General features: G+C 34.5%; 5 protein-coding genes across 9 annotated transcripts in view; 2 read left to right on the top strand and 3 right to left on the bottom strand.

Moving 5' to 3' along the window:
* LOC135845880 (nuclear protein MDM1) overlaps positions 1 to 14,425 on the bottom strand; it is a 73,643-nt gene extending 59,218 nt beyond the window's left edge. For 2 of the 4 annotated variants that reach the window (XM_065364729.1, XM_065364732.1), the window contains exons 1-3: positions 13,935 to 14,424; positions 13,572 to 13,668; positions 2,086 to 2,187 (exon numbers count right to left, since the gene is read on the bottom strand). In XM_065364729.1, coding sequence (XP_065220801.1) covers positions 2,086 to 2,187; positions 13,572 to 13,668; positions 13,935 to 13,991 — 256 coding nt within the window. In that variant the 5' untranslated portion in view covers positions 13,992 to 14,424. Of the gene's footprint in view, positions 1 to 2,085; positions 2,188 to 13,571; positions 13,669 to 13,934 lie in introns of all 4 variants that reach the window. The other 2 variants (XM_065364736.1, XM_065364731.1) reach the window with 2 other exon arrangements.
* A 1,216-nt stretch (positions 14,426 to 15,641) lies between these two features.
* LOC135845890 (uncharacterized) lies at positions 15,642 to 17,969 on the bottom strand. Its single transcript, XM_065364751.1, has 10 exons — positions 17,761 to 17,969; positions 17,487 to 17,584; positions 17,245 to 17,400; positions 17,062 to 17,172; positions 16,896 to 16,979; positions 16,747 to 16,827; positions 16,552 to 16,632; positions 16,345 to 16,396; positions 16,159 to 16,269; positions 15,642 to 16,073 (listed from the first exon to the last, which is right to left on the bottom strand). The coding sequence occupies exons 1-9, from the start codon at positions 17,765 to 17,767 to the stop codon at positions 16,181 to 16,183; spliced, it is 759 nt and encodes a 252-aa protein (XP_065220823.1). The 5' UTR covers positions 17,768 to 17,969; the 3' UTR covers positions 15,642 to 16,073; positions 16,159 to 16,180.
* Positions 17,970 to 18,027: 58 nt separating this feature from the next.
* Positions 18,028 to 21,668, top strand: LOC135845882 (uncharacterized). The gene is made up of 6 exons (XM_065364737.1): positions 18,028 to 18,742; positions 18,820 to 19,008; positions 19,086 to 19,229; positions 19,310 to 19,623; positions 19,703 to 19,960; positions 20,047 to 21,668. Exons 1-6 carry the CDS (start codon positions 18,433 to 18,435, stop codon positions 21,259 to 21,261), a joined length of 2,430 nt encoding a protein of 809 aa, XP_065220809.1. The 5' UTR covers positions 18,028 to 18,432; the 3' UTR covers positions 21,262 to 21,668.
* A 127-nt stretch (positions 21,669 to 21,795) lies between these two features.
* Trmt6 (tRNA methyltransferase 6 non-catalytic subunit) lies at positions 21,796 to 23,373 on the top strand. The gene has a single exon (XM_065364750.1). The coding sequence runs from the start codon at positions 21,923 to 21,925 to the stop codon at positions 23,252 to 23,254; it is 1,332 nt and encodes a 443-aa protein (XP_065220822.1). The 5' UTR covers positions 21,796 to 21,922; the 3' UTR covers positions 23,255 to 23,373.
* LOC135845891 (coiled-coil domain-containing protein 28B) lies at positions 23,358 to 25,073 on the bottom strand. 2 transcript variants are annotated; one of them, XM_065364752.1, is made up of 6 exons: positions 24,824 to 25,073; positions 24,572 to 24,760; positions 24,387 to 24,504; positions 24,230 to 24,316; positions 23,925 to 24,050; positions 23,358 to 23,853 (listed from the first exon to the last, which is right to left on the bottom strand). In XM_065364752.1, exons 2-6 carry the CDS (start codon positions 24,758 to 24,760, stop codon positions 23,630 to 23,632), a joined length of 744 nt encoding a protein of 247 aa, XP_065220824.1. In that variant the 5' UTR covers positions 24,824 to 25,073; the 3' UTR covers positions 23,358 to 23,629. The 2 variants fall into 2 exon arrangements, with proteins under 2 accessions (XP_065220824.1, XP_065220825.1); XM_065364753.1 differs by having other exon boundaries at positions 23,925 to 24,005.
* Positions 25,074 to 25,404: the final 331 nt, after the last annotated feature.

Raw genomic sequence — 25,404 nt, 5'->3', positions numbered from 1 at the left:
CCCATCTGGATAAAAAAATTTGAAAAAATTTCCAAAAGTAGTACCTACTCATCTGAACATGAAATTTTTTAAGCAAAACTCGTTGAAGTGTGACCTTTTCCCCCCGAAAAAACGTTTTTTCGTCATTGTGAACAAGGGGGCGAAATGGGGGAGAAATTTTCGGGTCTACAGTTTTTTTAGAGGCGTCTATCAACAATGTTCAATCAAAATTTCAAAAATCCGAGCACAGGGCCATTTCAGCTATTTTACCCAGGAATACCCAAAATTTTGTATCCTGTTTTCGACATCCCGAGTCGATTGGTGACGGTTCTGAACCGTTTTGGAGTCTCCAGCGGATTTTAGGATTCTCCAGTTTTCGGGGAAAATGCAATATCAAGATTATAATTTAATTCAGCACCTATCAATTCGGATTTACCACTCGAAAGGTCAAAAATACATAGGATACTAAATCAAATTTCAAGTTTTTTCGTAAACACGTTAATTTTTTCGAAAATAATCGCTGGAAAAATTTTTGAATTTCAACTATCAAAAAAAAAAAGATTTTGAAGATGAAATCGATCGAAAGGGTTACAAAGACCGTAAATTCAAGTTTATAGGTGTAGAATTTCAATTTAACCATTTTCACTGCATTTTTTCGAAAACTGGAGAATTCAAAAATCCGCTGGAGGCTCCAGAACGGTTTGAAACCATCACCAACCGACTCGGGATGTCAAAAATAGGGTACAAACCAAATTTCAGCTTTTCGTGTCAATTTCATCAAATTTTGATTTTTTCATAATGAGAAATGGTCTTTAAATTTTTTGAAAATTCGTCAAAAATCTAAAAATGAATTCCAGTAACTAAAATTTTAGCTGGTGATGTATTTTAGAGTCTCATTTCTATAACCCCTTCACCGGTCCAAAAATGTTTTGTTGTGGGAGGGGGGGGGGGTACTTCCCTCGAAAGGATGTTGCATAAATTTTAAACGAGCACAAAAAGAGTCAAAATTGAAAGGACTGCGATAAATTGGAATTTTCAAAGCACTTTATCATCTTCAGTTTTGGGTACAGGAAAAAAATATGCAATCTACTTTTTTTTGTAGAGCATTCAAAGCTCTAAAAATTTATTCAAGTTCGTTTTTCAAACATTAAATAATCAAATTGAAAGAATGAAAGGTGCTGTTACTGGTTGAAATTTTGAAAGTGCTCCATTTTTTCCCTTTAAATTTAAAGGCTTGACAAGTCAATTCACACTTGTGCAGTTTGAGTAGCTGACTACCTATATTACCAGGCGAATTTCAACGCACCTGTTACGAAACACCCGGTATTTTCATACACCCTACTCGTCTACTTGACGCCTGAAAACTAGTACAAGAAACGCCAGCAAGATTTTCTTTCATACGAAGAAAATTTTCAAAATAACCAGGTCGTATTTTAATACCCATCAAAGGCAACAAAAAAACCTCATTCCAGTACCTATTACGTCTGCTTTTAATATCGGTGGCGAAGAAACATGAATAGGCATATACTTTCAAAGCTTTTCGTATCGCTTTCAAAAACCAAAAATATGTAAAATTTGCCCCGAAGGTTTAGGTTTTTTTTTCACGAGTAACCAAAAACACGTATGTATAAAAATCCTTTCACATGACATACTACTCTTCAACTTCCGTATTTTTATAAATGGAATAACGCACGCAAAAGGGACGAGGGTGTCGAAGGGATAGAAACGTACTTAAAATTCCAATATGAAAATTCTTATAAAACCAGCACCAGCACTCACGAAACTCGTATAAGACGTGCTCGTCGTTCGATACTGCGATAAAAAATTTCGCCTGTGTCGTCGACAGGATAGGAAAGTTCGACTTGGAGAACATGGCATGGCATGGCATCGGTTAACTTTCTCAAAGTGTTGAGAAATTTTCGCCTACAACTTTATCTTTAGGCTGGTATAGCGAAACGCTCGCAGCTAAGATCTGGTATAAAAGATGAAAAATTCAATATGGTGAAATTCTCTGAGGCCACGTTGCTGACTCGATTCGCATTCGCGATTGCTTTATACATACACGAGATAGACAAAAATGTTGAAAAAAAAAAAGTAAAAACTTACCGTCGACGCCATCTTTGGTGGTACGTTTCGCTCCGTCGGGGTTTTTATTAATATTAATTAACGTCGCTTGGATGCCGCCTTTGAACGTCGTATCTTCGGGTTCTGCAAAACACCAGAGAAATTTCGAGGTATAATTTCGAGATTAAAAATTAACGCGAACGAACCGAACTATTCGACCATTGATTAAATATCTACGCAAAAATTTGTATAAAACTAAAGTCACATGAAATTTTCGGGCTATCGTTGGAGTTGAATTGAAAGCCTACACCAGACAACTACTTAAGTAAAACTAAAAAAGGAGAAAAAATTTTAAAAGCGGAATTTTCGTGAAAGCTTAGAATCTTGTGAGAATATCGATTCTTAAGGTTTCACGTTGTTAAAACAGCGGGAGAAGATTTTCGCATTGATAAACCGCTTAATTTCAGGTACTCGACGAGTGATGCTCGACTTAAGCCTCTTTTCGTCATCGTATTCGTGATGTTTCGCTTTCATCGAGGTATTAATTGTGGCACGCGTCCGAATCGTGTTTCTATGAGAGAAAATTCATCAAAAAAGCGATAAAAATTGAGAGGAAAAAAACCGAAAATTATTTTCCTTTTCGATCGTTCACCCCGAAGGGTCTAACGATGAGGCTCCACGATACGAGAAAGTTTTCATTTTCATTCTAATGGAACTTCTTCCTGCGCACGACAGGTATAGAGAGGGGAAAAAACACCAACATTGCCGCTGATTTCACGCGTATGAAATTTAATTATTTCATCGTTTATCACGCCTCTCTTACTATAGTGAGGTTGATGACCTTTGAATAGAAAAATTTGGACTCGAGCGATAATACTTCGTAGATATATAAGGGTAGGCTGAGCTGATCGATGAAATGGAATTAACAGCTTACTCACGACGACGACGACGATGACGATGACGACAAAGGCATAGGGCGAATTTTAATTTCAAATTTCCCTCGCTATGTAATAATAACGTATAGCATAGTTTGTGTACGTAAAGATACTTTAAGCTATAAAAATCGTTTACATTCAAATACTAATAAAAATTTAAACGATATCGATGTCTATTCTTCGGTACGGTATGGTATAAGTAACCCATCAAGACGCTCGCAGCAAGGACGAGTTTTCCGAATATTAAAACATTCAATACTGCTATGGCCGATAGGAGGCTTTCGAAAAGCGATATTAAAATTGGGTAAATATTTTTTTATTTTGGAATAGTAATGGTTTTTACCAATTTTTTAGGAATAGTATACGCGATATTGAGATTCGAATGATAAATAAGGGTGCAGTGGTTAAGCTGCCACTAGAATTGATTTTTTTCAGAAAATATTTTATGGGGTAGATATTATTGATTTGATACGATGATTCTCGTGAAAAATTTATGAATTGGAGGGTGGTAACATTTCAATATCAAAATGCGAAATTTTTCTCGAATTTTCGTAAAACCTTTAACATAATGTTTTTAAGCCCTCCCTCCCCCTTCACCATTATTTCAATTTTTGTAAAAATGTTCAACTATTTTTTTTTCCAAATTTTTTTCTGCTAAATTATTTTTTGACTCAGTACTCTCTAAATTTGAAACAGTCAATTTCACTGCTTAGCAGTCACGACATTTTGCCTTTTTAAAGCAGTCGTTTTTTTTTACTGCAAAACAGTGAAAAATTACTGAATTGATCAGTAAAAAATCATTTTGACTGACCAATTCAGTAATTTTTCACTGTTTTGCAGTAAAAAAAACTACTGCTTTAAAAAGGCAAAATGTCGTGACTGCTAAGCAGTGAAATTTGACTGCTTTAAATTTAGAGAGTAAACTGACAGGGAAACCTCTCGACCACTGAGTTACCCATCTCGTTCATACGGACCCAAAACCATAAGGTGGCTATTATAATAAAAACTCGCAGCTCTCCAAACAACAAATTGGGAATTCTAACAGATTTTCAACTTTTGAAAAAAAAGGTCCACAAAATATTGCATAAATTGATGAAAAAATTGAATCGTTCAATCGTTATCCACAAAAATCTAATTTCGATTTTCGATAAGAATGGGGACAATATAATGGGGGGGGGGGAGGAATAAAGGGACAAATTTTTCAAAAAATATGCTATAAAATGTTGAAAAAAAAGTAAGTACGTACTTTTTAGGCAATTTTCAGATTTTTAACAACTTAATTGCTTATTTCGTGATTTTTGAGGTTTTTATCACTTTTTCTCACTGATATCAAAAATGACTCTCAAAAGGCATCGATGGTTGGAATATGACTTGGAAATAAGATTTCCAGAGCTGTAGCTATTTAATCTCACATTTCGGAATTTTAAAACTGGGTGTTTAAAATTAAACCTCTAAATGTGATTAGGTATTTTAAAAATTAAATCAAACCAGAAATGAGGTTTTCAGGGAGGGTACCAGCCATTTCATTTTTTCGTCAATTTACGCAATGTTCGAATTATTTAGGAGGGAAAAAAACCTCGTCGGGCCTCCTTTTTCTGTCTGGGCAGATGAAATCTCTTTTGAGAGCTACCTGTATGAGCTTTCACATTCTGATAAAAAATAAATTTTCAAGTACACTACTTAAATTTTCAAATTTGAGAGAAGAAAGTTATTTCAAAATTAATTTCCTAATAACTGAATTTGTCGATTGAGTGATGAAAAAAATAAGAGAAACAGAAACTAACTATTAAATTTCAAATTTAATTCAAAAAAACTACTGGAAACCATCGATGAAAAGCTCTAAAACAAAGAATTTTCGTCGAGTTTTTCAACTAAATTTTTCTCTTTTCACAATCATTTTTTCAAAGCACTGTAACTTACGATTCCAAATATGTACCACAATCCTAATAAGCAATTTTTAATTTCTTTCTCTTAAAAAAAAAAAAAAAAAAAAAATAGTTTGGATGGGACACCCTAGTCCACAAATAATCCCACAAATGCCCTAACACCCCAGAAAAAATATTTTTTTAAAGAAAAAAAAATTCTTAAAGTTGCAGCTTGCTGTCAAATCGTAGGTAAGTATTTTTCGATCATTTTCAGTCGATTTTTCGAAAATTTTGGGCTTGAAAATACCTTTTTGGGGGCGTAGACTCGAAATTAGGTCCAGCGAAGCGAGGGCGACATTATTTTCGATACGAGAAGTCAATTTTTCTATCCTCTACTAACTTTGGTCAGAGAAAGGAAAATAGAAATGATCTAGCCCGAGCGAAGTGAGTGCGAAAGCTTTCAAAAATTTGATAATTCGAACCGCAAAACAGCAACATTCTTCATGCAAAAAATTGATTTTCATGACTTCAACGTTTTTAGTTTTCAGAAAATTATAACATTTACAAGGAATAAGGCCTGAGTGAAGCGAGGGCAAAAGATCTCAAAAATTCACAATTCATCCTATTTTTACGACAAAATTTTATGTTTTCAAAAAGAACCAAATTTCAGCAACAATTGGAAATTGTTTAAGAATTTTTTTTTTTGATATTTTAGCACAAGTTGGAACTTTCTAGCATCTTTGATTGGAATGAAGGACCCTTATTTTGGAAAATTTCACTATTTCAAGTAAAACTTGATGTGAGAAGTCAATTTTTCTACTCTCCAACTTTGGTCAGTGATTTGAAAAGGAAATGATTGAAAACTTTTGAAAAGGGTACTCTGCTTCCGGGTAAATAAGTAAAATGCCCCTGTATTCGAATTTTTGAAATTTTGATGAACAAATTGTTGGGTACCTGTAAAAACAATATTGGACTCAAAAAATTTCCCCAACCTCATCCTCCTTTCCCACAATGAATTCATTCAAAATGTATAGAGGAGGCATGAGTCTAGCCACGAGAATTTTTTCAAAATTTGTTGACCTTTTAGGAGGAGATTTTGACGAAAAAAATTGAAAACCGTCATACCTCCGAACTGAATTCAAGCACACAAAATTTATTTTTCTTTAAAAATATAGGTACCTACCTGCTACCTGCATTAGTAGGTACTATTATTGGATTTTTTTTCAAATTTTTCCAACTGCAAATCTAACTTCATACTCGTGTTAAGCGGGTTCGATTCATCAGATAACGATACCCAATACCCATATTGTCAATTTTCTTTCGTCTCAAAATTGGGGTTTTCAAGAAGTTGTTTTGATTTTCTACTATTTTTAGAGGCTCCCATCGAAAATTTCAAATTTAGAAGATGGTCCACCTGGAATAAAATTTTGAAAAAAATTCACGTGGCTAGACTCATGTCTCCTCTATACATTTTGGGTGAATTCGAAATCTTTTGTTCAAAACTCGTTGAGGTTTGATTTTTTTCCAGAAAAAAAAGTTTTTTTTGCTATTAATGTGGAAAGCGAAGGTGGGGTGGGGGAAATTTTTCTGAGTCCAATATTGTTTTTAAAAATATTTTTTTAATATGCCTCACTCTTAAAATGATAGCACCAAAAATAGTATTTCTCGTCAATTCGTTGACAAATCGGGGGGGGGGGGAGGATTTTTCACAAGTTCGTCTACACATTGGTAAAATATCTCAAAAGTGCAAAAATTCTCATTTTTTTAGGTTTCTGATGGTATTTTTGCAATAGATGCCAAACTTGTAATTTTTTTTCTCGGAAATGAATAAAAATGCCAGTCCGATTTTTTGATATGTTATTCTACATAAAAAGGACTAAAACTGAGATTTTTTCAGAATTTTTACTCGCGGACATATAAGTTTTTACATCGATTTTTTTTAGGTTTTTAAAAGTGGCAACACTGATTTTGACATCATACGTCGATTACCCTCTCAAAGTACTACAATTTGAAAAAAAGTTCGAAATTCTATACTATACGTACAACTGAAGCAATTTGCAACTGAAATTTTCCATTTTCGGCCATTTTGGAAAACTTTGAAGCCCCACAGCTACGCTAAAAAAAATCGAAAAAATATCCGGTTTGTGTCAATCGTCATCGTTTGATGACCTCTACACATGATCTGATTTTGAAAAAAAAATTAAAGACCCCTCGTACAAAAATCCGCCGATTTGGCATGGAATGACTCATGGTTTTTGGTAATTCATTGATTTTTCCAACTTGCACACAAATTCTTCCCAAGTTTCCTAACTTTTTTCAAAACTCGCCTAATTTATCCTAAATATTTCAAACTTCTTGCCAACATTTTTCTGACCAAGGAAGGGGAGGTTCGACCCCCTCCCTCCACACCAGATCCAGTCGACAAAGCATCCTCAATCATCCAGCCACTGAAAAAAAAAAACTCGGCGAAAACATACCCACACAAATTCTGCGACAACGTTTGAATCAATCGGTATTTCTCAATAAATTTCAAACGTTGCTGAAAAAAAAAAAAGGCCACAGAGACAAATCACCGTATAAATCGTTCACAAATCGACAAATTCATATGTTCGGTTCGAGAACACAGAATACATGCCGCTGACCCAAAATACGAGTACGATTCCACGTACGACATTAATAATTCGGACTTTTGAAAAACGAGACAAATCGATACAGACACACATACGTTCATATATACTCGTAATACTCGTATGGATACTACATATGTGTACTTATAGCGAAAAACAGCCACAATGTGCCTTTGTTAGTGTAGTAACACGATATCCAACACATTTATGTACGTTGGAGCAGAACCCCCGCCACCTGGAATCATATACAGGTCACCGGTATCTCAATTTGCTTGTTATATTTCTATACGTATACGTACATATTTTCAAAAATATACCACTCGAGTGCGCTAATTTGGATCTCATTAAAGTCGACAAAGCCGACAAAATTCAACTTTTTCGCCTTTCATATAGTCGACCGCAAACTACCCTTCTATGGTACGTACGTAATACGTACAGTATAATCTCTTCTCTCGTATAACAATTCTAATTAAAACGAACACCTGTTGTCTGAATGTTTCTACAAATGCCTACGAATAAAAAATATATCGTACTTTATAGCTAGAAATAGCATCGTAGCCGTTTAAATTTCGACAGGTTAATACAGGCTATTAATTTCACACCGTACCTATAGTTTTTCCGACGATCGACTAACACAGCTCGTACAGTCGTCTGTGTCGAAAATAATTTATACATTTAATGTAAATTTCATCATTTCTTCTACCTACTTACTCTCATTAGAAAAAAAAAAAAAAAAAAATACACGACCATGCGGAACCTCATACGCCAGCCATTTCTTGTCTTTATCGATTCTTTTCACAGTGAAATTTGCCAACTACATCGAGTGCGGTACGTTGTCTCGCCCACTGGTGCAAATCTATGTAGTAAAAACGAACGACATTAATAAACCATTGAAAAAAGTTGTAACTTTTTTCGTGAAACTATTCGCCAGGCTTTTGTCATCGTATATACCACTCGTAGTATACATAAAAGTGTACGAGTATCTCTCTGTGTCTCTATGGCCACATCGTCTCTGGATTCTGCAGCTTTTTCATCTATCTTGTAACACGGTGCGAAACCCATTTCTGACAGAATACAAGACAATATAACGTCGACATTGTACAATTTTTAATTAAATCAGCTCGCGGATATGTTTGCCAATCCCTCGCTCGCTAGTCGCCGCTGTGCGAATTAAAATTATTTTAATTATTTTTCCTCATTCGTCGTCGTCGTTCTCCGGTGTCCGATATGAAAACGCTTTATAGTTGATTAGCTTTGTAATATTTTTTGCACGTTTTTATAGTGTTCTATAACGTCACACCATGGAGGAAAATTTCCAAAGGGGGGAAAAAATTAACGTCGTGACGCCGAACATCTTCCTATTCAGTTCTTTTGAAAAGGTCGTCGCGTTCGAAACCCTCCGGAACACGAATCCGCGGTGAATATTATATCGACGAGTATAGTACTACGAAGAATAATATCCCATACATAGTGCATTTGTCGTCGTCCCCAATATTACGAGTACATACAACAAAAACCGTAAAATAATTCGCGCTTTTTCTTCTTTTCCCTACTTACATAGTTTTTCCAACACCCCCATTCGTCGTTATTGGTATTGTACCATGGGATTGAACCCTCTCGTTGGAGTTGGATCGACTGCTCAGGGTGCGTGTGTAGGGTAATTTCCAATTCGACTGCCGACGGTAAATGCTGAAAGAAGGAAACGCCATATCGATGATGAGATTTTCAATTACGAGAAATCTATATCACAAATATAAATACCGAAGCGAACTGCGGGTGTACAGAGTGGGCGGTTTTTCACGCAAAAATCGACGCATTTGTAATCTACGAAAAAAGCTATTGCTACTATAGATACGAGTATAAAATTCAAACGTATATAAACGCGATAAATTGCACGTGTAAGTTAATTTTACTCGAACAAATTTTGAGAAACACTACGAAACAGCTCGAAAAAACACTCGGGTATGAATTGGTACTTGTCGTTGGTTTTTTTTTCGAGTGCACTGTATCTATATCTACTTCTATACTTACTCGTTACACTCTTCAAAGGGAGAAACCTCAAAGCATACAGAAAAAGAATACACTTTGGTTCACGTTGTTGCGATTTAGCTTACATTAGATGAATTTTTATCATAATTTATTATTTTTTCTAAACCGGGGGTTTCAAATTTTTACTGGAGGAGATCGTAATGAAAAATTTCCATAACGAAAAAAACTGTGACATTTAGAATCCTCGTATTCCAAATTGAGCACCAATATGAATTATTCTAAGAGTTGAGAAGATTGAGACAGAAGAGGGTAAAATTAAAAAAAAAGAAAATACAAATTTACTTGATACCTACTTGGGTCTTACTGTTTAAAATTTTTTTTAAGAAACACTTCAGAGAAGTTTGAAACTACCCTTTGTGTAACCAAGTTCATTCGAATGAATGTGCAAAAATAATACCCAGCAAAATTCTTGAGCAGTAAAGTGCATTTTTCGATTTCTGGTGATTTTTTGGAAATCAAAAATCAAAATTTCACCAAACTGATTAGAAAGTTGAAATTGGATGTGTTCCCCATTTTCGACCTCCTGAATCGATTGGAAATAGTTTTAAACCGTTTTGAGTAGTTCTGGTGCCTTCAAAAAATTTATTACGCAATGAAGTTAAAAAGCCAAAATTTTCTTTAAAACCAGGACGAGGATTTTTATGCATTTGCATATTTTTTTCCGTGAACTTTTCATGTACCCAGGCATATTTATAATACCTATCTTTGCGAATAATACAATTCTAAGTAAAATGAGCTCAATTTGTCTGCGCATATTTTTGCATATTTTCTACAAAAAAATATAAATTCGCATATTTTTAACGTTTTAGATTATTTTTTGCGTTTTTTACGACATTGATACCTATTTACAAAATTCTTCAAAATATACTTTTTGTATGAAAAAAAATTCTTGAATCAATTTTTTGTCAATAAAATGCACGTCCTAATCACAGAAAAAAATAGACATTTTTTGTATTTGATCGATTGTTGGCATTTGTTGATTTAGGTACCACTTTGAATAAATTTAATTCATCGTTATCATTACTGTACCTATCATTAAGTACGTAATTGATCATTTTTAGAAGTTGTTCTAATGATTAATTATTAGGTTTAACAATAAAATCCAAATTTCGTCAATTTTTCCTTCTTTTTTTTTGTTGAAAACTCTGAATTTTGATAACTATACGTCCATAATTGTATTGGGCTTTAAAAGACATATTGTGGCCCCATAAAATACGTTTTTTACGTCATAAAAATTCTAGCCTTGTTTATAACCGAATTTTAAAATTTTGAGTCGATTAGAGGGAGTTTCAAGTCGTCCTGGGTCTCCATCCAGATTTTCAAATTTTGACTACCTATTGAATGTACCTCTGGTTCTCTACCTATATTTTGCAAGCTCTTACGAATTATAGCTCTGTTGAGTTCAAAAATATTTCTGCCAGTGAGAATAAAATATCGTTGCTGATGATATTTTTTAAATTTTAGATGGTAAAATTATCAATTTTTTTGATTGAATTTTTGAAAATTTGAAAATTTTTGAGCCCAATCTGGTCAATAAAAAATTTCAAATTTACAAAAAAATGTCATAAAAACAATCCCAACTAACATTTAGCTATCTATACCTATTTTAATGCGATTGGTGCTTGCGAATGACCCACTTGGCCGATTGCAACCATTTTTCCAAAATTCGTTTTTGCCGGTCCGGCGATTTCATGATTGAAAATTTGGAAAATTTGGGGCTCTGAACAGGCAGAAACTAATTTTGAAAAATTTGCGTAAAATTAGTCAAGTAAATCACAAATGTAGGTACACTGAACGAGTTTATAAGGGCTGAAGGTCATTTCAACAGATTTAATGACTTTTTAAGGGGGAGGGGGTGGAACTTCCAATTTTTTTTTAGGAATTTCCAAAATAGCCTGGAACTTAGATTTTTTTTCAAAAGCACAGATACAATTAAGAGTTTTGCAAATTTTCAATCATGAACTCGCTGGAGAAATTTACGGTTCCGAATTGGCAGAAGTCGATTTTGGAAAAATTGTACTAAAGTCGATCAAATGGGTCACTAAACAGTATCAATCGAGTTTATACGTTCTAAAACCAATTTGGACAGTTTTCATGGCACTTTTTGAAAATCTAGAATTTCTAAAAAGTTGCTGAAGGCTCCAAAACGGCCTTTAAACCACCTTAATTAGTCTTTGCAGGTTAAAATCAGGGTATGAAGAGAATTTTTGTTTCCCAAATTCATCGGGTGAAATTTTGCAGAGCTCAAAACGGTTCGTATCCGTTTCCAATCGATTCGAGAGGTCGAAAATGAGGTACATACCGAATTTCAGATTTCTAGGTCAATTCGGTGAAATTATGATTTTCTCCCTATTTTTGGCCCGAAGATTTCCAAAAATGTGCCAAAAATCAAAAATTGCATTTTCGTGCGGGAAATTTGGACTGGTGAAGTAATTTTGCATACTTTTTTGATTTATCATGGTCAGCATCATGAATTTTTCTGCCAGTAGGGATTCCCTCGTTGGATGGTTACTTTTTTGAATGTAGGGACAGGGTAATTCAAAAAGCTGGAGAGAAAAAAAATTTAAAAATTTTAACACTATCGGATGAAAATGCTGCCTATTGTGAAAGAGAAAGGGACAAACGCCGTTCAAAAGTGGAAAAAAATTGAAATAAATTTGTGAACACGAAACAATAGATTTACAGATTTGTAGCTGCCCAACCATATTTTTTGGAATTTCGCTCATTCGGTCAAAAAGGATAGAAATTTGTCTTTTTCCCACCTACTCATGCGATTTTTCAACTACATATTTCAGAGTATTCAAAACTCTATACAGATCCTTCAAGTTTTTCATTTTGCAGTGGACATTTTTTGTTGAGCTATACTCTGTAGGCCTATACCAATTTTCCAGTAAAACAGTAAAAAAAAATACCTCAGTGATCGAGAAGTTCCCTTGAATTTTTTTCTCTCTTAAACAGAAACTTGAAGAAAAAATTTCAATGCTTAAGTTTCAGTTCAATCGAGAAGCTAGGAGTATTAATGGGAGAGGGGAAGGGGATGGATATTGATTAGAAGAATCTCAAAATATTACCACGTTCTCTTGATACCGTTCCAAAATTTTTTGATAGGGCTCCTCCAAATTTTGAAAGAAGTTTAAGAGCGATTTTGAACTGCGTCCAAGGAACCAAACTGATTGCTAAAAACCAGACACCGGTTTCTTCTCCACTATTTCTGAGTCTTTATCAAATTTTGAGAGAAAAATCACATTTCAAAGACCAAAAACTTATTTTGAAATTTGTTTAAGGAAAATTTTGAAGTACAGCAGTAAGTATTATAATTCAATTTGAAGTTCGAAGGGGCAATTTTTCAATTAAAATAATAAAAATCGACTTGACAGCAAATTCTTGTACTATTTTTAGATTTTTTTGACGAAAAAAAAAATCACTTACGATGTGTATTGTCATTTCAATCATTTCCCGACAAACACTTTACAAGAATTGAGATTTTTTTTATTAAACCATAAAAATATTGATTTAACTTCAAAATTGAAAATTTGTCATCGTCTTCGTGCAGTGATCCATGAATTTGAGCTCATCTAATAACCGAAGAGGGGGGAAGGGGGAAGGGGAATCGAATGAAATCATTTCATATTCCTATCTCAAGCAAAATATAGGCAGGAGGTACAGGCAAAAATGATCATATTTCAATCAAAAACACTCTTTTTTTCCTAAATTTTTCCAACGCCAGTTTTTCCTCTATTTATCTGAATTTCGCGCGTTTTCCATTCAAATGAACATAATCGAAACTAAGCAATACGCGAGATGTGCTCATTGGGACGATTGCTGGACTTCCGGAAGGAGAGAGGGACGAAGTACCACCTCATCGAGCACATTAGACTTTCAGTTTGACAATATTATTTGAATTGATGCCAAAATATTTTCCAATTCTACACCCACTTTTCAACCTTTTAGCCTGTAAAACTTACTCGTATGTAGAAATTTAGGATATTTTCTATTAAAATATGTAGATGAATAAATTGAAGAGAAAAAAGTCAAAAAATACAGTTACTAACTGGTAGGTGACGTAAGCTGAGGAGCTTGCTTGACTACTTCCTGTCGAGGCCCCGTATATTCATACCACTGGTAAGTACTTCGATATTCGGAACGATTCTGTAAAAATACAAAAAAACAAAAAAAAATATAGCAAAATCTCATAAATATATTAATAAATTGGTAAATAAAAAATCGAAGCTGATACAGCAAAAAAAAAAAACAACAAAAAAACTAGACGAAATCAAAAAAAAGATCGCATCAGTCATAACCGCGAGACCGGAAATGATTAAAAAATTCTCAAACGAGAGTGAAAATCGCAGATAATACGAACAAGTCTGCCATAAAGTCAAGGTTATTACTTGATGGAGCAGTGAAAGACTCACCTTATCAATAGGCATGGACGGACAGGCGCGACATAAATTCCAAAAAGTGCCTATCATGTCGTACCTAATTACACGGCGACCTGCTCGTTAAAAATACCGTCGCCGTATTCGATACAAGAACGCGAAAATAACAAGAGGAAGAAAAACTATATACTCGTATAATTTTTTTCAAAGAGTATAAGGCGAAAAAACACAAAGTGACGATCTGCCACTTACTCGCGATTACAACTGAAAAAGGTCTAACGGCGCGGACAACGGATGGGATGAAATTTACTCGCCAGACGGAGACGGGTTGGCATTTACCACATCGAAATATGAATCGAGAACGAACGCAGCAGCGGGCGGATGGCCGAAAGCAGGGGCTGAAAGGAGTGGAAAAATTTACAGAATTCCGCAAAGCCGTATACTCGTATACGTGTACAGTACACTGCGAAAAACTAAACTTTCGCACCGTATAACTCGAGAACGTACTCGGTACACATCTAAAGGCACACAAACGCAAGCTACATAGTACATGGTAGTTGCGATTGTTTATTAGGGGTGCAGAAAAGAGAGCCGAGAGAATCGGCTGCGAAGAGCGAGGTGTAGAGGGGAACAGAACGACGAATAGAATCAATACTACCCTGTATACCATAACACCATTAAGTGGGACAGCACGGAATACACTTCTAACCCCTACAACTTTCCATCCCTCTAATCCTCCTGCCTTGTATTACGAGAGGAAATTTTCCTTACATACTTTTCATTTTTTTTCTTCTTTTTCTCCGCGTTCCTCGATTTTTGCAAACTCTCGCTCATTATCATTACATGCGAATCTCAGCCGCTTTCACTTTTTAACCATCCTCTTTGGTCGTCTTCGTCGTCGTCCCGTATTTAAATTACATAGATTCTCCATCCCCATTTGAAATGGCCTCGTTTCAAACGCGAGAATGTCCAAAGTTTTCTCTACTTCGATGTTCCGCGTGCCTTTCTTATTCTTCCGGTTTAATTTATTCAACGGATGTTCATCCCATTGGCTGGTTTGTTCGCCGGTTGTGGTAGAATTTTAATTGAAAATTTTACCAGGAAGTGATTTCTAACCGAGGCAAACCGTACACCGGCGGATTTCATTCCTTAAATTGTTACCTGTTTTTATAAACGGGGGTAGAGCGTTGAACTCGATTATCAATAGGTGTTTCCTGCCCGGAATTCAATCTGGAGCAATGTAAACACATCCGTATTGAAGGAATCTTCTCGTAGATGTCGAACAATACGCCATACAGATGCTGTATTTGCCTTCGGAATTGGATTCTTATTCAAAAGGCTATTTATTTCAATCGTCCGAGTGAGGGAATCGATTCGGCGGTTTTTATTCTCCCACGAGAAGAGTTTGCGATGCGGAAAGTTCGAATTATGTAGCGTATAAGACCGAATGCCGGTTGGGAGGTTCGAAAGTGCCGGCGTCCGGCGTCAGACCTTTTAATTAGTCTGCAGAAAAGATATAAATGGGTTCGTTCGATAGAGAAACCACATTGGGGAATTTTACCTATCTTTTAGGCTGCTTTTTCTCGTAACCAGAATTCTTCGAATTTCTTCATATCGCTCGACCATGTTAGGCGTACGTTTGATGGCTGAAAATAATCCGTAAGAAAAGATGCGATGAAAATCAATGTTTAAAATGCAATTTAAAATTATAAAAATAGACGTAGAAAAAAAAAACGAAGCAGGTAATCGAAATGGATTTAATATAGCTTTGCTCATCGCCTTAAAAATATAGTTAATGCAAAATCCAAATCGCTTTATCATATAAAAATTGAAAAAAAAACGTAAAATGTTGAACACTTTAAATCATAAAAATTCATCACATTCAAAACCTATACTCAAAGTTATAAAAAAAAAAATGAATCAAAAATTCAAAATATCAACATAAAACGAGAAAATTTAGTTCTTAAAATACACCATAAAAAAACATTCAGTCTCAACTTGAGCAATCACGAAACAAACAAAAAAAAAGTATCTACGTAAGTATTAAATTTTAACGAGTTCATAAACGAATAATAAAAATATAAGTATAAGAATGGTAAGAAGGTATCGAATAATCACAAATAATTCGTTCCATCTAAAAATGCAATAATCATCCACGAACGAGGAGAAAAGACCCTGGAAAGAAATTCCAGTATTAGAAAAATTGTCTCATATGAAATGGAAAAATTTTAAAGGCGATGAACAGAATAAAAAAATTTACCTATATTGGATTAAGTAATAGTTTAATCATCTTTTTTCAGTTTCTTAGCGTATAACTTTTGCATCCTTTCACGTACAGTCTCCATTTCACGTTTATATTGTTCCTCTTTAACTAAATGATATTTTATGTGAATAATATAAATCGAGTTATCGATAGTATAATATTACGTGCTGTTATAATACTTACTTTTTTCAGCATCTGCTGCTTCGTTTCGCGTTCGTGTCGAATCTTGATTAACCTATCAAATATATTCAAAATAAGTAAGTTAAATACGAGTAATTCAACACGAATATTCAATTTATCCATCGAGAAAAAAATGACTGAATATTGCCGTAAAGAAAAAATATCATTACGAATAAAATTTTGAAGAAAAACTCAAAGCAAACTACTTACTTTCACCTCTGGTGACTTTTGAATTGGAACGCTGGCAGAACTTTCTCCCAAAAATGCTCTTGTAACCGGTGAGCGAGGAATCTAGACAATTCAAAAATGATAAAATCACAAAAGGTCCCAAATTACACGAAGAAAATGTAATTTCTTACCGATACGAATGAAATTTTGAAGAAAAACTCAAAGCAAATTACTTACTTTCATTTCCGGTGACTTTTGAATTTGAACGCTAGCAGAACTTTCTCCCAAAAATGCTCTTGTAACCGGCGAGCGAGGAATCTAGACAATTCAAAAAAGATGAAATCACAAAAGGTCCCAAATTACACGAAGAAAATTTAATTTCTTACCGAAATTCTCGAAGATCCCGGTGATGCCGCATTAGAAATCGAATTTGCTTCAAACGGGACTCTTCTAATAGGCGAACGAGCACCCTACCAAAAAAAAACAATCAAATGGAAAATTAACACGTAAATTAGGAAATTAATCGATCACAATTAGTTGAATTCCACGAACTTGTGCTTGAAGTGGACTATGATTAACAATTGGAATCGACGCTGAACATGTATTATCTTGTAAATTCTGTTTTCGTTTTTCTTCCTCAGAACGCAAGCGCGCATTTTCCCGCTAAAAAGTAGACAAAGGCAAAGTTACTCTTATGTTTTCACATTCGAACAAAATTGAACGAAAAATACTTACTTCTAGTTTAAGAATATAATTGACGACTTTATCATCGTGAGTGGATTGTTGCGATGCTCTCGCCTCATCTTCAGTTTGTCCAAAATTGGGTAAAGCTTCTCCCAAATCAACGTGATCATATCGTTTCCACTTTTCGGCCCTTTTCTTATCCAGTTTCTGAAAAACGTAAGACGAACGTACAAAATGTGAATAAAATACATCACCAAGGGAAAATTATCTGCGATGATTGCTTATTCAAATACCTCTTTCTCTTTTTGAGCATGTTTCTGCTTATCCAGTTCGTATTTTTGCAGCTGTCTGCGTCTAGCTTCGTCTTTGCTCAAATTTCCGTTTAGTCGGTCTGAAATTGAAGTTGAAAAACATCAATGATATATTTATTTCATCGTGTAGAGTGAAATATCTGGTAAGAATAACTAAATCACGATGAATCATTCGTTTTTACATTACAACATGAAAAAGCCGGTAAGCGGTATGTTATGGTGATTATGGTGATGTATGAAGATGAACTCAACTTACTCATCATGATTCCAGTTGAACAGAAATATTCAACAAGTTATGAAATTAACTTTATCACGAGTACCCGCAGATTGTTTCAAGTAAACTTTTTTTTCTAGTAAAAACACCAAATATTCGAGAAAACTGAACCAAACAGCGAACAAACACAAGTCAATCTCAAGAAGATTCTGCAAAATGAGGAAAAATAAACAGAAAAGCTGCAGAAATGTAAAATGGAAGGTGCAAAAAAACCAAAACTTTGCAAAGCTTACCAGACAGTGTTGACCTTGTGATTCAAAAATAAATCTCTTGGCGTTCGATAATTTATTCGGTGGAAATTGTTTTTGATCGTAAAAATGCGTTCATCTTCCACTAGTAAAACATAAATTTCAATGAGAAACAAACATTTTAGCAAAATAAGTTTCAAAATGGATCCCCAACTCAAAAATTTCGAAAGCTACGAGTTCAGTGTTGCCTATTTCACTGGCGTATGTGTGCAGTCTAATTTTTTGACTCCCGGGTCCCATTGACGCGCATGCGTGAGAACTTGTGTTTTTTTTTCGAGCGTATTATATTATCAGTATTATCAGTGCGCCTTTTTCTAACCTTTTTCATAATTAATAATATTTGAAATCTGTATGAGTTTCATTTATTTCAATTTAGGAAAGTGAAATATGTTTAATTTATGCCATTATGGGTGGCTTTATTTGTTCCAAGTGCAAAACAAGTTTTACAAGAAAAAATAACCTTGTGCGGCATATTAAACGTAACAGTAGTTGTGTTTTTATATCATCACCAATTAAAAAAAATAAAATCGAAGGTGAATTTATATGTGATAAATGTGGTGTTAACTTTACCACTAAAAAACATGTAGCTCGGCATGTTGCCAATGGGGTATGCTCTGTTTCAAAGAGCAAAAAAAAAATTTCAAAGAATAAGCCTAACCCCAAGAAGAATAGCAATTCTAATAATTATAGAATCCTGAGATTCGAAAATATTGCCGGTGAGTAATTCAGTATTTCTCATCTGTCAAGGTATTGCTTTTCCATACGTATTTTTAAATCTTTTACTTATGTGCAGAATTTTTTTTATGGAAGGACGACGAAGAACAAAGAACGTTGTCAAAATATTCACAAGATACGAGTGCTTGGACAACTAAACAACGCAGTAAAAAAATCCGATACAGATGCCACAGAGGCGGATACATACGACTCAAAGATGAGTCCTTGCGGAAAAGACATGTGAAACGGAAAGGATCCTGTAAAATAAGTGAGTTTGAATTTTTTTTTCATGTTTGTATTACAGCACAACAATCAACATTCTCATTGTATTGTTATTATTACCAGATAACTATTGCTCAGCACATATATTGTACGAAGAAAACCTGGATGATGGGAAAATTACTGTACAGTACAACCCAATTCACTGTAACCACTCTGTGGAAATGAAGCATCTCCCTCTATCTTCTACAGATAAAGAGAATATTGCTGGTATGTATTTGCATTAAAAATCGCCAAATAGTACGTAATCTTAAGTACTACGTAATTCATTTTTCTGTTATTCAATTCAGAAAAACTCAAAGTTGGCGTACCGTTGGATCGTGTGTTGGATGATATTCGTGACACATTAGAAGATAATCAGGTTACAAGGACCCAGCTAATAACAAAGCATGAACTGCACAATATTATGCAGGAAAAAAAAATTTCTTACCAAGAACGGAAATCATACTATGATCCGGTGAGCGTTGAGTTGATAATTGAAGAGTACCATACGAATTTAGGAAAAGATACTCCTTTCAAGTTTTATAAAGAACAAGGTGTGCAGCAAGAGCCCTTTGAGAAAGATGACGTGCTTTTAGTAATGATGGATAAAATGCAAATTGCTGTGAGTACATGGATGGTATGAGTAATTTTTGTAAAACAACGCTAATTACAGAAATTAAATTATATTATATTTGTTTTAGCTTATGAAGCAATTCGGCTGTAATAAGATATGCGTAGACAGTACTCATGCTACAAACAACTACGAATATTATTTGAATACAGTTCTGGTAGTCAACGATGTCGATATGGGTGTACCAGTGGCACACGCGATCTCAAATAAAGAAAATACAGTATTTATAAAAAAATTTTTCGAAGTAATCAAGGAAGAATGTGGTGTAATTCAAACAAATACGTTCATGTCAGACGACTTCCCAGCTTACATAAATGCATGGACACAGGTAACGGCAATAATGGCACACTTCTAGCATTTTTTTTCATAATTATATGGCTTTATTCAACATACACGTATGTTTATTATCAACAGGTGATGGGAAAACCGACACATACTCTATTATGCCATTGGCACGTAGATAAGAACTGGCGTAAAAATTTGAAGCTTGTGAACGGATCAAAAGAACTCAAAGACGAGATTTATAAAGTAGTTCGGACGTTGATGGATGAAAAAGACGCAGCATCTTTTCCAAATATTGTTATATCCGCAGTAGAGAAGTTGAAAAATGATCCGAATACTGCGGCGTTTGGAAAATATTTTGAGCGTGAGTACAGCGAACGATATGAAACATGGGCGTTTGCATTCCGCAAATACATTGGCATGAATACGAATATGAAGATCGAAGCCATGCACAATTTGCTGAAGAATGTGTATCTCAATGGTTTGAAAAACAAAAGGGTCGATAAACTTATCAACACGCTCCTAAAAATGAACCGTAACAAAGCTTTTGAACGATTGAGTCACTTAGTTATGGAGACTGACTCGCATACCCACAAAAAAGTGCGCGATCGGCATGTAACTGGCAAGACAATCCCTGCTGAAGATGTTTCAATTATCAGCTTTGGTGTAAGTGGTGTAGGACAAGTTAAGTCGCAGAGTAAGAGTAACCAGTCATCGATTTATGAAATTACAAAAATTTCCGACGAATGCAGCTGCAGACTGCGCTGCGAGGATTGTAATAATATTTGTGTCCATTTATTCGAATGTACATGTGATGATTATGTGTTCGGGTACAATATTTGTAAACATCTGCATGCATATGCTCTTAAGGTTCAATTTTTAGATGAATGTGGTCCGTTAGCGCCAGTTTATGAAGCTGCAGAAGTGCACAATATTCTCGAAATTCTCCAGTCACAATCTCCAACTGAAATCAAGAATGATTCTCTCAAGAAAAGGGATACCATCCAAGATCTTGCGAGAGAAATAATTCAAAATGTGCAGCGTTGCAGTGAGATTCCTTTTGATGAAGATGATAACAAAGCAATTTCGTCTTTAAAGCAGATCAACAAAATGCTTCAGTTGAAAGTGAAAGGTCTACAGAAAAAGAAAATGACCAAATCCCCTATGAACAAAAAAATTGATCATCAAAAGCGGTTTTACTCCACAAAAAAAAAACGTGCATCCGGGCACCATCCCAGTAAACCAAGCACTACGGAGAAAGCTGAATTGAAAAAGTTAGTGCTGGAATCGAAGTGTGACCTCATAAATTTTAATTCTAGCGATCATACTTACATTCCTTCTACTTGATCTACTCTTGTTACTTATTGTTTATTTTTATACCTACGTAGTACTAATATACATTTATTCATTTGTTTGCTAGTATAAGAATGTTTTTTTTTGAAAATCTGTGTAACTACACTAACGTGCTGATTTGTGATGTTCAACTCATTTAGTCATTTTTTACTTTGTTTCGACTCGTTTACGTAGTATTAATATAAGTATGTGTTTTTTTTTTTTGAGAATCTATGTAGAAAAACTTGCTGATTTGTGATGTTTAATTAATTTAGTCATTTTTTACTTTGTTTGGACTCCTTTGTTTAAAACAAAATAAATGAAAATACATCAATTCGAAAATTTATTTATATTTTTCAATTTTTGAGGAAACCGGAAATAACAAGTGTTGAACGAGTGGCAGACACACATGGAACACTCACAGGTGAAAAAACACAAGTTCTCACGCATGCGCGTCAATGGGACCCGGGAGTCAAAAAATTAGACTGCACACATACGCCAGTCCTATATCCAAATTATGACGTCACTTGTGTTTACAAAATGTGACTGATAAAAAACATTATCAACATACATGTTCAAAGAAAAAGAAGCATGCGAGTTTTGTGTCGGTATTTATTCTATTTTGGTTAATTTATTACTTCTATAATTATTGATCATTTAGTTGAACTAATCCACAATGGAACTGCAAGAAGACGGTCTAGGAATTATACGTGTAAAAGACCACATTATTCTTACACGAGGTGAAGACCATATGCTGTGTCAGATCGAGAATAACAAACCCAGAGTGAAATTTTTCAACACCCCTATTGATCTCTGTAACATCATAGATAAGCCATTTTGGTCAATATTCAGAATGGAGCGAGTCAAACACGATAATTACTACCGATTACTGTACTGCGATCCATCTCAAGTCAACGTTAGCGTCGTCGAAAGCACCGAAAAAGGATTAGATAATAGATCGATCGAAGATGATAACAACGCTCAAGGACTTTCTAAAGAAGAAATCCTCGACATGAAAAGTAACGGACAATCTAGCAACGAAATACTAAGCGAGCTGATTAAAAATAGTAAGAGCTTTCACAGGAAAACCGAATTCGCCCAGGAGAAATACGTGAAGAAGAAATCGAAAAAGTATTCCGATTTCATCCAAGTTTTGAAACCAGATATCAGATTATTAGCCAAAGTACTTCTTCGTGGTAACGTGACCGCAGTACCTTTCATGGGACTTGGAGTAGAAACATTGACTCAAATCAGAACATCACTGTCTCTTCAACCCGACGGAAAGTATATAATTTATGAAAACAACTGCCACGGTTTGATAATAGCGTTTTTACTCAAGTCTTTGGGTCCCGAAGGTAAACTATTGAACGTTATAACGCCGAATTATCCGTTTAATAAACTGAAAGCGGTGAAAGCTATGCAATTTTCGCAAGAGAAGCAATCGCAAATGATGCACATCAGATCCTGCGTGTTTCTCAAGTACTCGAAATATCACGGAAACATCGATAGTGACTTTAATACCGATACAGATGCCAATGAAGATAACCCTAAACGTAAAAACAACGCCGATGATAAAGCGCGTGAAAAAAGGACTAAAGATTTGGAACAGCAATCCGAAGAAGTTAGAAAGCTGACCATAGAGCTAGCCGATGGTTTGGTTTTCGCGTGCCGAGAAATCGTGACAAGTTCCCACGTGGCTACGATGCTACAGTTTCTAGCACCCTCAAGACCATTCGTCGTCTATTGCCAATGGAAAGAACCTTTAGTGAAATTATTCAACGAGTTGAAGCAACGTAACGATGTCACGTGTTTGAGGATATTCGAAAATTCTTCCAGAATCTATCAAGTTTTACCTGAACGAACCCATCCAAATACGATGATGAGTAGTAGTAGCGGATACCTGTTGACTGGTTTCACTATAGAATGCGAAGAAGGGAGTAATGCTGTGAAACCAACTTTACCTACTCCAAATGAGGAAACGAGTGAAGCAAATGAAAGTACAGTTTGACAACGTTTCGTTATTTAATCTTTTAAATTTAAATCTGTATTTTTGTATTCGCCATTCATCGTGTGTTTTGTACGAATCAAGTTTGTTGAAAAATTTTAATAAATTATTTTAAATAAAAACCAGTACGTTTATTTTCAAAACTAAAATTTCCATTATAAAAATAAATAATAAAAAAAAGCATACATGGGAATACTATCACAAAATTATGTTAGGGTATTTTTATAATACAATTACAACCATCGTTATCCTTTAAACTCACTTTAAAACCAATTCAAAACGAAACAAATTTGTCTAAGAATTACGATAAAAACCTAAGTAAGTGAAAAATCACAATATACAGGAGAACACTTCCATCTTACGGTAACATTGAGCCCTTTATAAATCCGTTTTGCTATTAATAACGTGTAATTTTTCAATAGATAATGATAATTGTTCTAAACTATCCATTAACGATTTCATATTATCTACACCTTGTCTCAGGCCTTCTTCGCTTAAAGGTACAAAAAGTTCTTGTTGAGCACCGAGTTCGAAATGTAAACGAGCTAAATGTTCTTGCTGTTGATGTATAGCGGTCATTTGCTCCATACTGCAGTTTTTTCCTGTATAAAAATAGGTGAATTTTTAATCATCGAATCGTGATATTGATTGCTGGATTAATTCTGTATCTCACCGAAAGCTCGTAATTTGCCAGAATGGAAATCATCTAGAAGTTGTAATAGAGCTTGTTCCATTTGCCTCACATCCATGGCATCTGAGAGAAAACAATGATGTTGAGTGGACCGATCTAATGTCAAAACTACGTGATGTGACAAAAAAGCAAAATAAATATAGCAAAAAAGCAAACACAAATAAACATTGCAAATAATACAGGCGCAAAATAAACGAAAAAGAAAAACACACACATGAACTAAATTACGAAGGTAATAACTAATAAACGGAAAACGAATCGTACTAATTTTCTATGGTGCAAATTACCTTTTTTATTTTGCAATTTGGATAAATTAGGTTGAGGTGGACGTGGAGGTCTGTGATCTAATATTCGAGTACCTCCACTATGGCTTCCTAAAACAAATCTAGGAGTAAATTCGAGAATACGTAAATCTGAGGGAAACACGTACTAAGAAAACAATACCGGAGGACAAATTGAAAGCATGAGTTGAAATATTCGAGCTGGACGGTGCGGTAGTAATATTACGAGATATTCTTGAGCTAATAGATTCTTCGGGGATGCTGTTGTCACCAGATGACATCTGGAAGTGTTTTAAACGTTATTTATCGTAATTTTTCGAATAAGTAGGTGGCTTTCTCAATACGTACTTTTCCTGTACTACGATAGCTAACTTCACTAGGGTGTTTATGATGACCGTGAGTAATCTTTATATTATCTGAGGAAGGTGGTTTCATGTTGGATGCTGGAGGTGTTACACTATCGTTGTTCAATTGATTGGTTTCTTCGTCGGATGAAACCAACTGCTGTAATTCACATTCTTTAGATTCGTTCGACATCTGTGAAAATTATTGCGAATTAGATAATTCGTAATTAATGTTGGAAAATGAACGAAAATTTACCTTTAGTGGAAGGTCAAGGAATAGTTGAATGAAATAGAAACACTCGATTCGGGCTTATTTTTGGAGAATAGTTTTAAAATTACATCGTGAAGATTGAAATAACCAAGTTGATATGATCATACGAATATTCCATCCATTTATTCTCAATAAATACTTCAAATAACGATAATCAACTGAAGATTATCCAGCAAATTGATACAAAAGTTGAGCTTTCCTTTCATTTTCGGTTGTATCATCAATCAAAAATCAAAACAAAACTTTTGTTTTTTTTGGAAAAATTTCAACTTTTTTTCCAAGTGTTACCTAATTTTAAGAAGAAAAAAGTAAAAACATCGCGCATGCCCGATTTTTAAAAATAATTTTTGCAAAAAATGATCATTTTCTTGAAAGAATTTTCATTTAAAAATTCTATACAACTTCAATAAATTTTAAATTTTACCACCGAAACTAAAAAAATTTTCGAAACAAAAAAATACGAACTTTGCAATTTTTGTTTTAGCCAAATTTTGCTCGAAAGTTTATTTTGTTTTATCGATCGAGCCTGTGCAATATTCGAATGCTCTCGAAGCTTGTAAAAATAA

The sequence above is a fragment of the Planococcus citri genome, chromosome 4, assembly GCF_950023065.1.
Source record: "Planococcus citri chromosome 4, ihPlaCitr1.1, whole genome shotgun sequence".
Classification (NCBI taxonomy): domain Eukaryota; kingdom Metazoa; phylum Arthropoda; class Insecta; order Hemiptera; family Pseudococcidae; genus Planococcus; species Planococcus citri.
This window is presented reverse-complemented; position numbering and strand designations above follow the sequence as displayed.

Bases quoted from the DNA above. Each gene is read 5' to 3' on its own strand.
- LOC135845890 (XM_065364751.1), bottom strand. The intron at 16,980-17,061 runs GTTCGTGGAATT...TTTTTTTGGTAG, and splicing joins ATAGTCCACTTCAAGCACAA to GGTGCTCGTTCGCCTATTAG. The intron at 16,633-16,746 runs GTAAGTAATTTG...TGAATTGTCTAG, and splicing joins AAAAGTCACCGGAAATGAAA to ATTCCTCGCTCACCGGTTAC.
- LOC135845882 (XM_065364737.1), top strand. From the start codon at position 18,433: ATGGGTGGCTTTATTTGTTCCAAGTGCAAAACAAGTTTTACAAGAAAA. The intron at 19,009-19,085 runs GTGAGTTTGAAT...TATTATTACCAG, and splicing joins GAAAGGATCCTGTAAAATAA to ATAACTATTGCTCAGCACAT. The intron at 19,230-19,309 runs GTATGTATTTGC...TATTCAATTCAG, and splicing joins AGATAAAGAGAATATTGCTG to AAAAACTCAAAGTTGGCGTA.
- Trmt6 (XM_065364750.1), top strand. From the start codon at position 21,923: ATGGAACTGCAAGAAGACGGTCTAGGAATTATACGTGTAAAAGACCAC.
- LOC135845891 (XM_065364752.1), bottom strand. From the start codon at position 24,760: ATGTCGAACGAATCTAAAGAATGTGAATTACAGCAGTTGGTTTCATCC. The intron at 24,051-24,229 runs GTAATTTGCACC...CACATCACGTAG, and splicing joins CAAATTGCAAAATAAAAAAG to TTTTGACATTAGATCGGTCC. The intron at 23,854-23,924 runs GTGAGATACAGA...ATTTTTATACAG, and splicing joins TGGCAAATTACGAGCTTTCG to GAAAAAACTGCAGTATGGAG.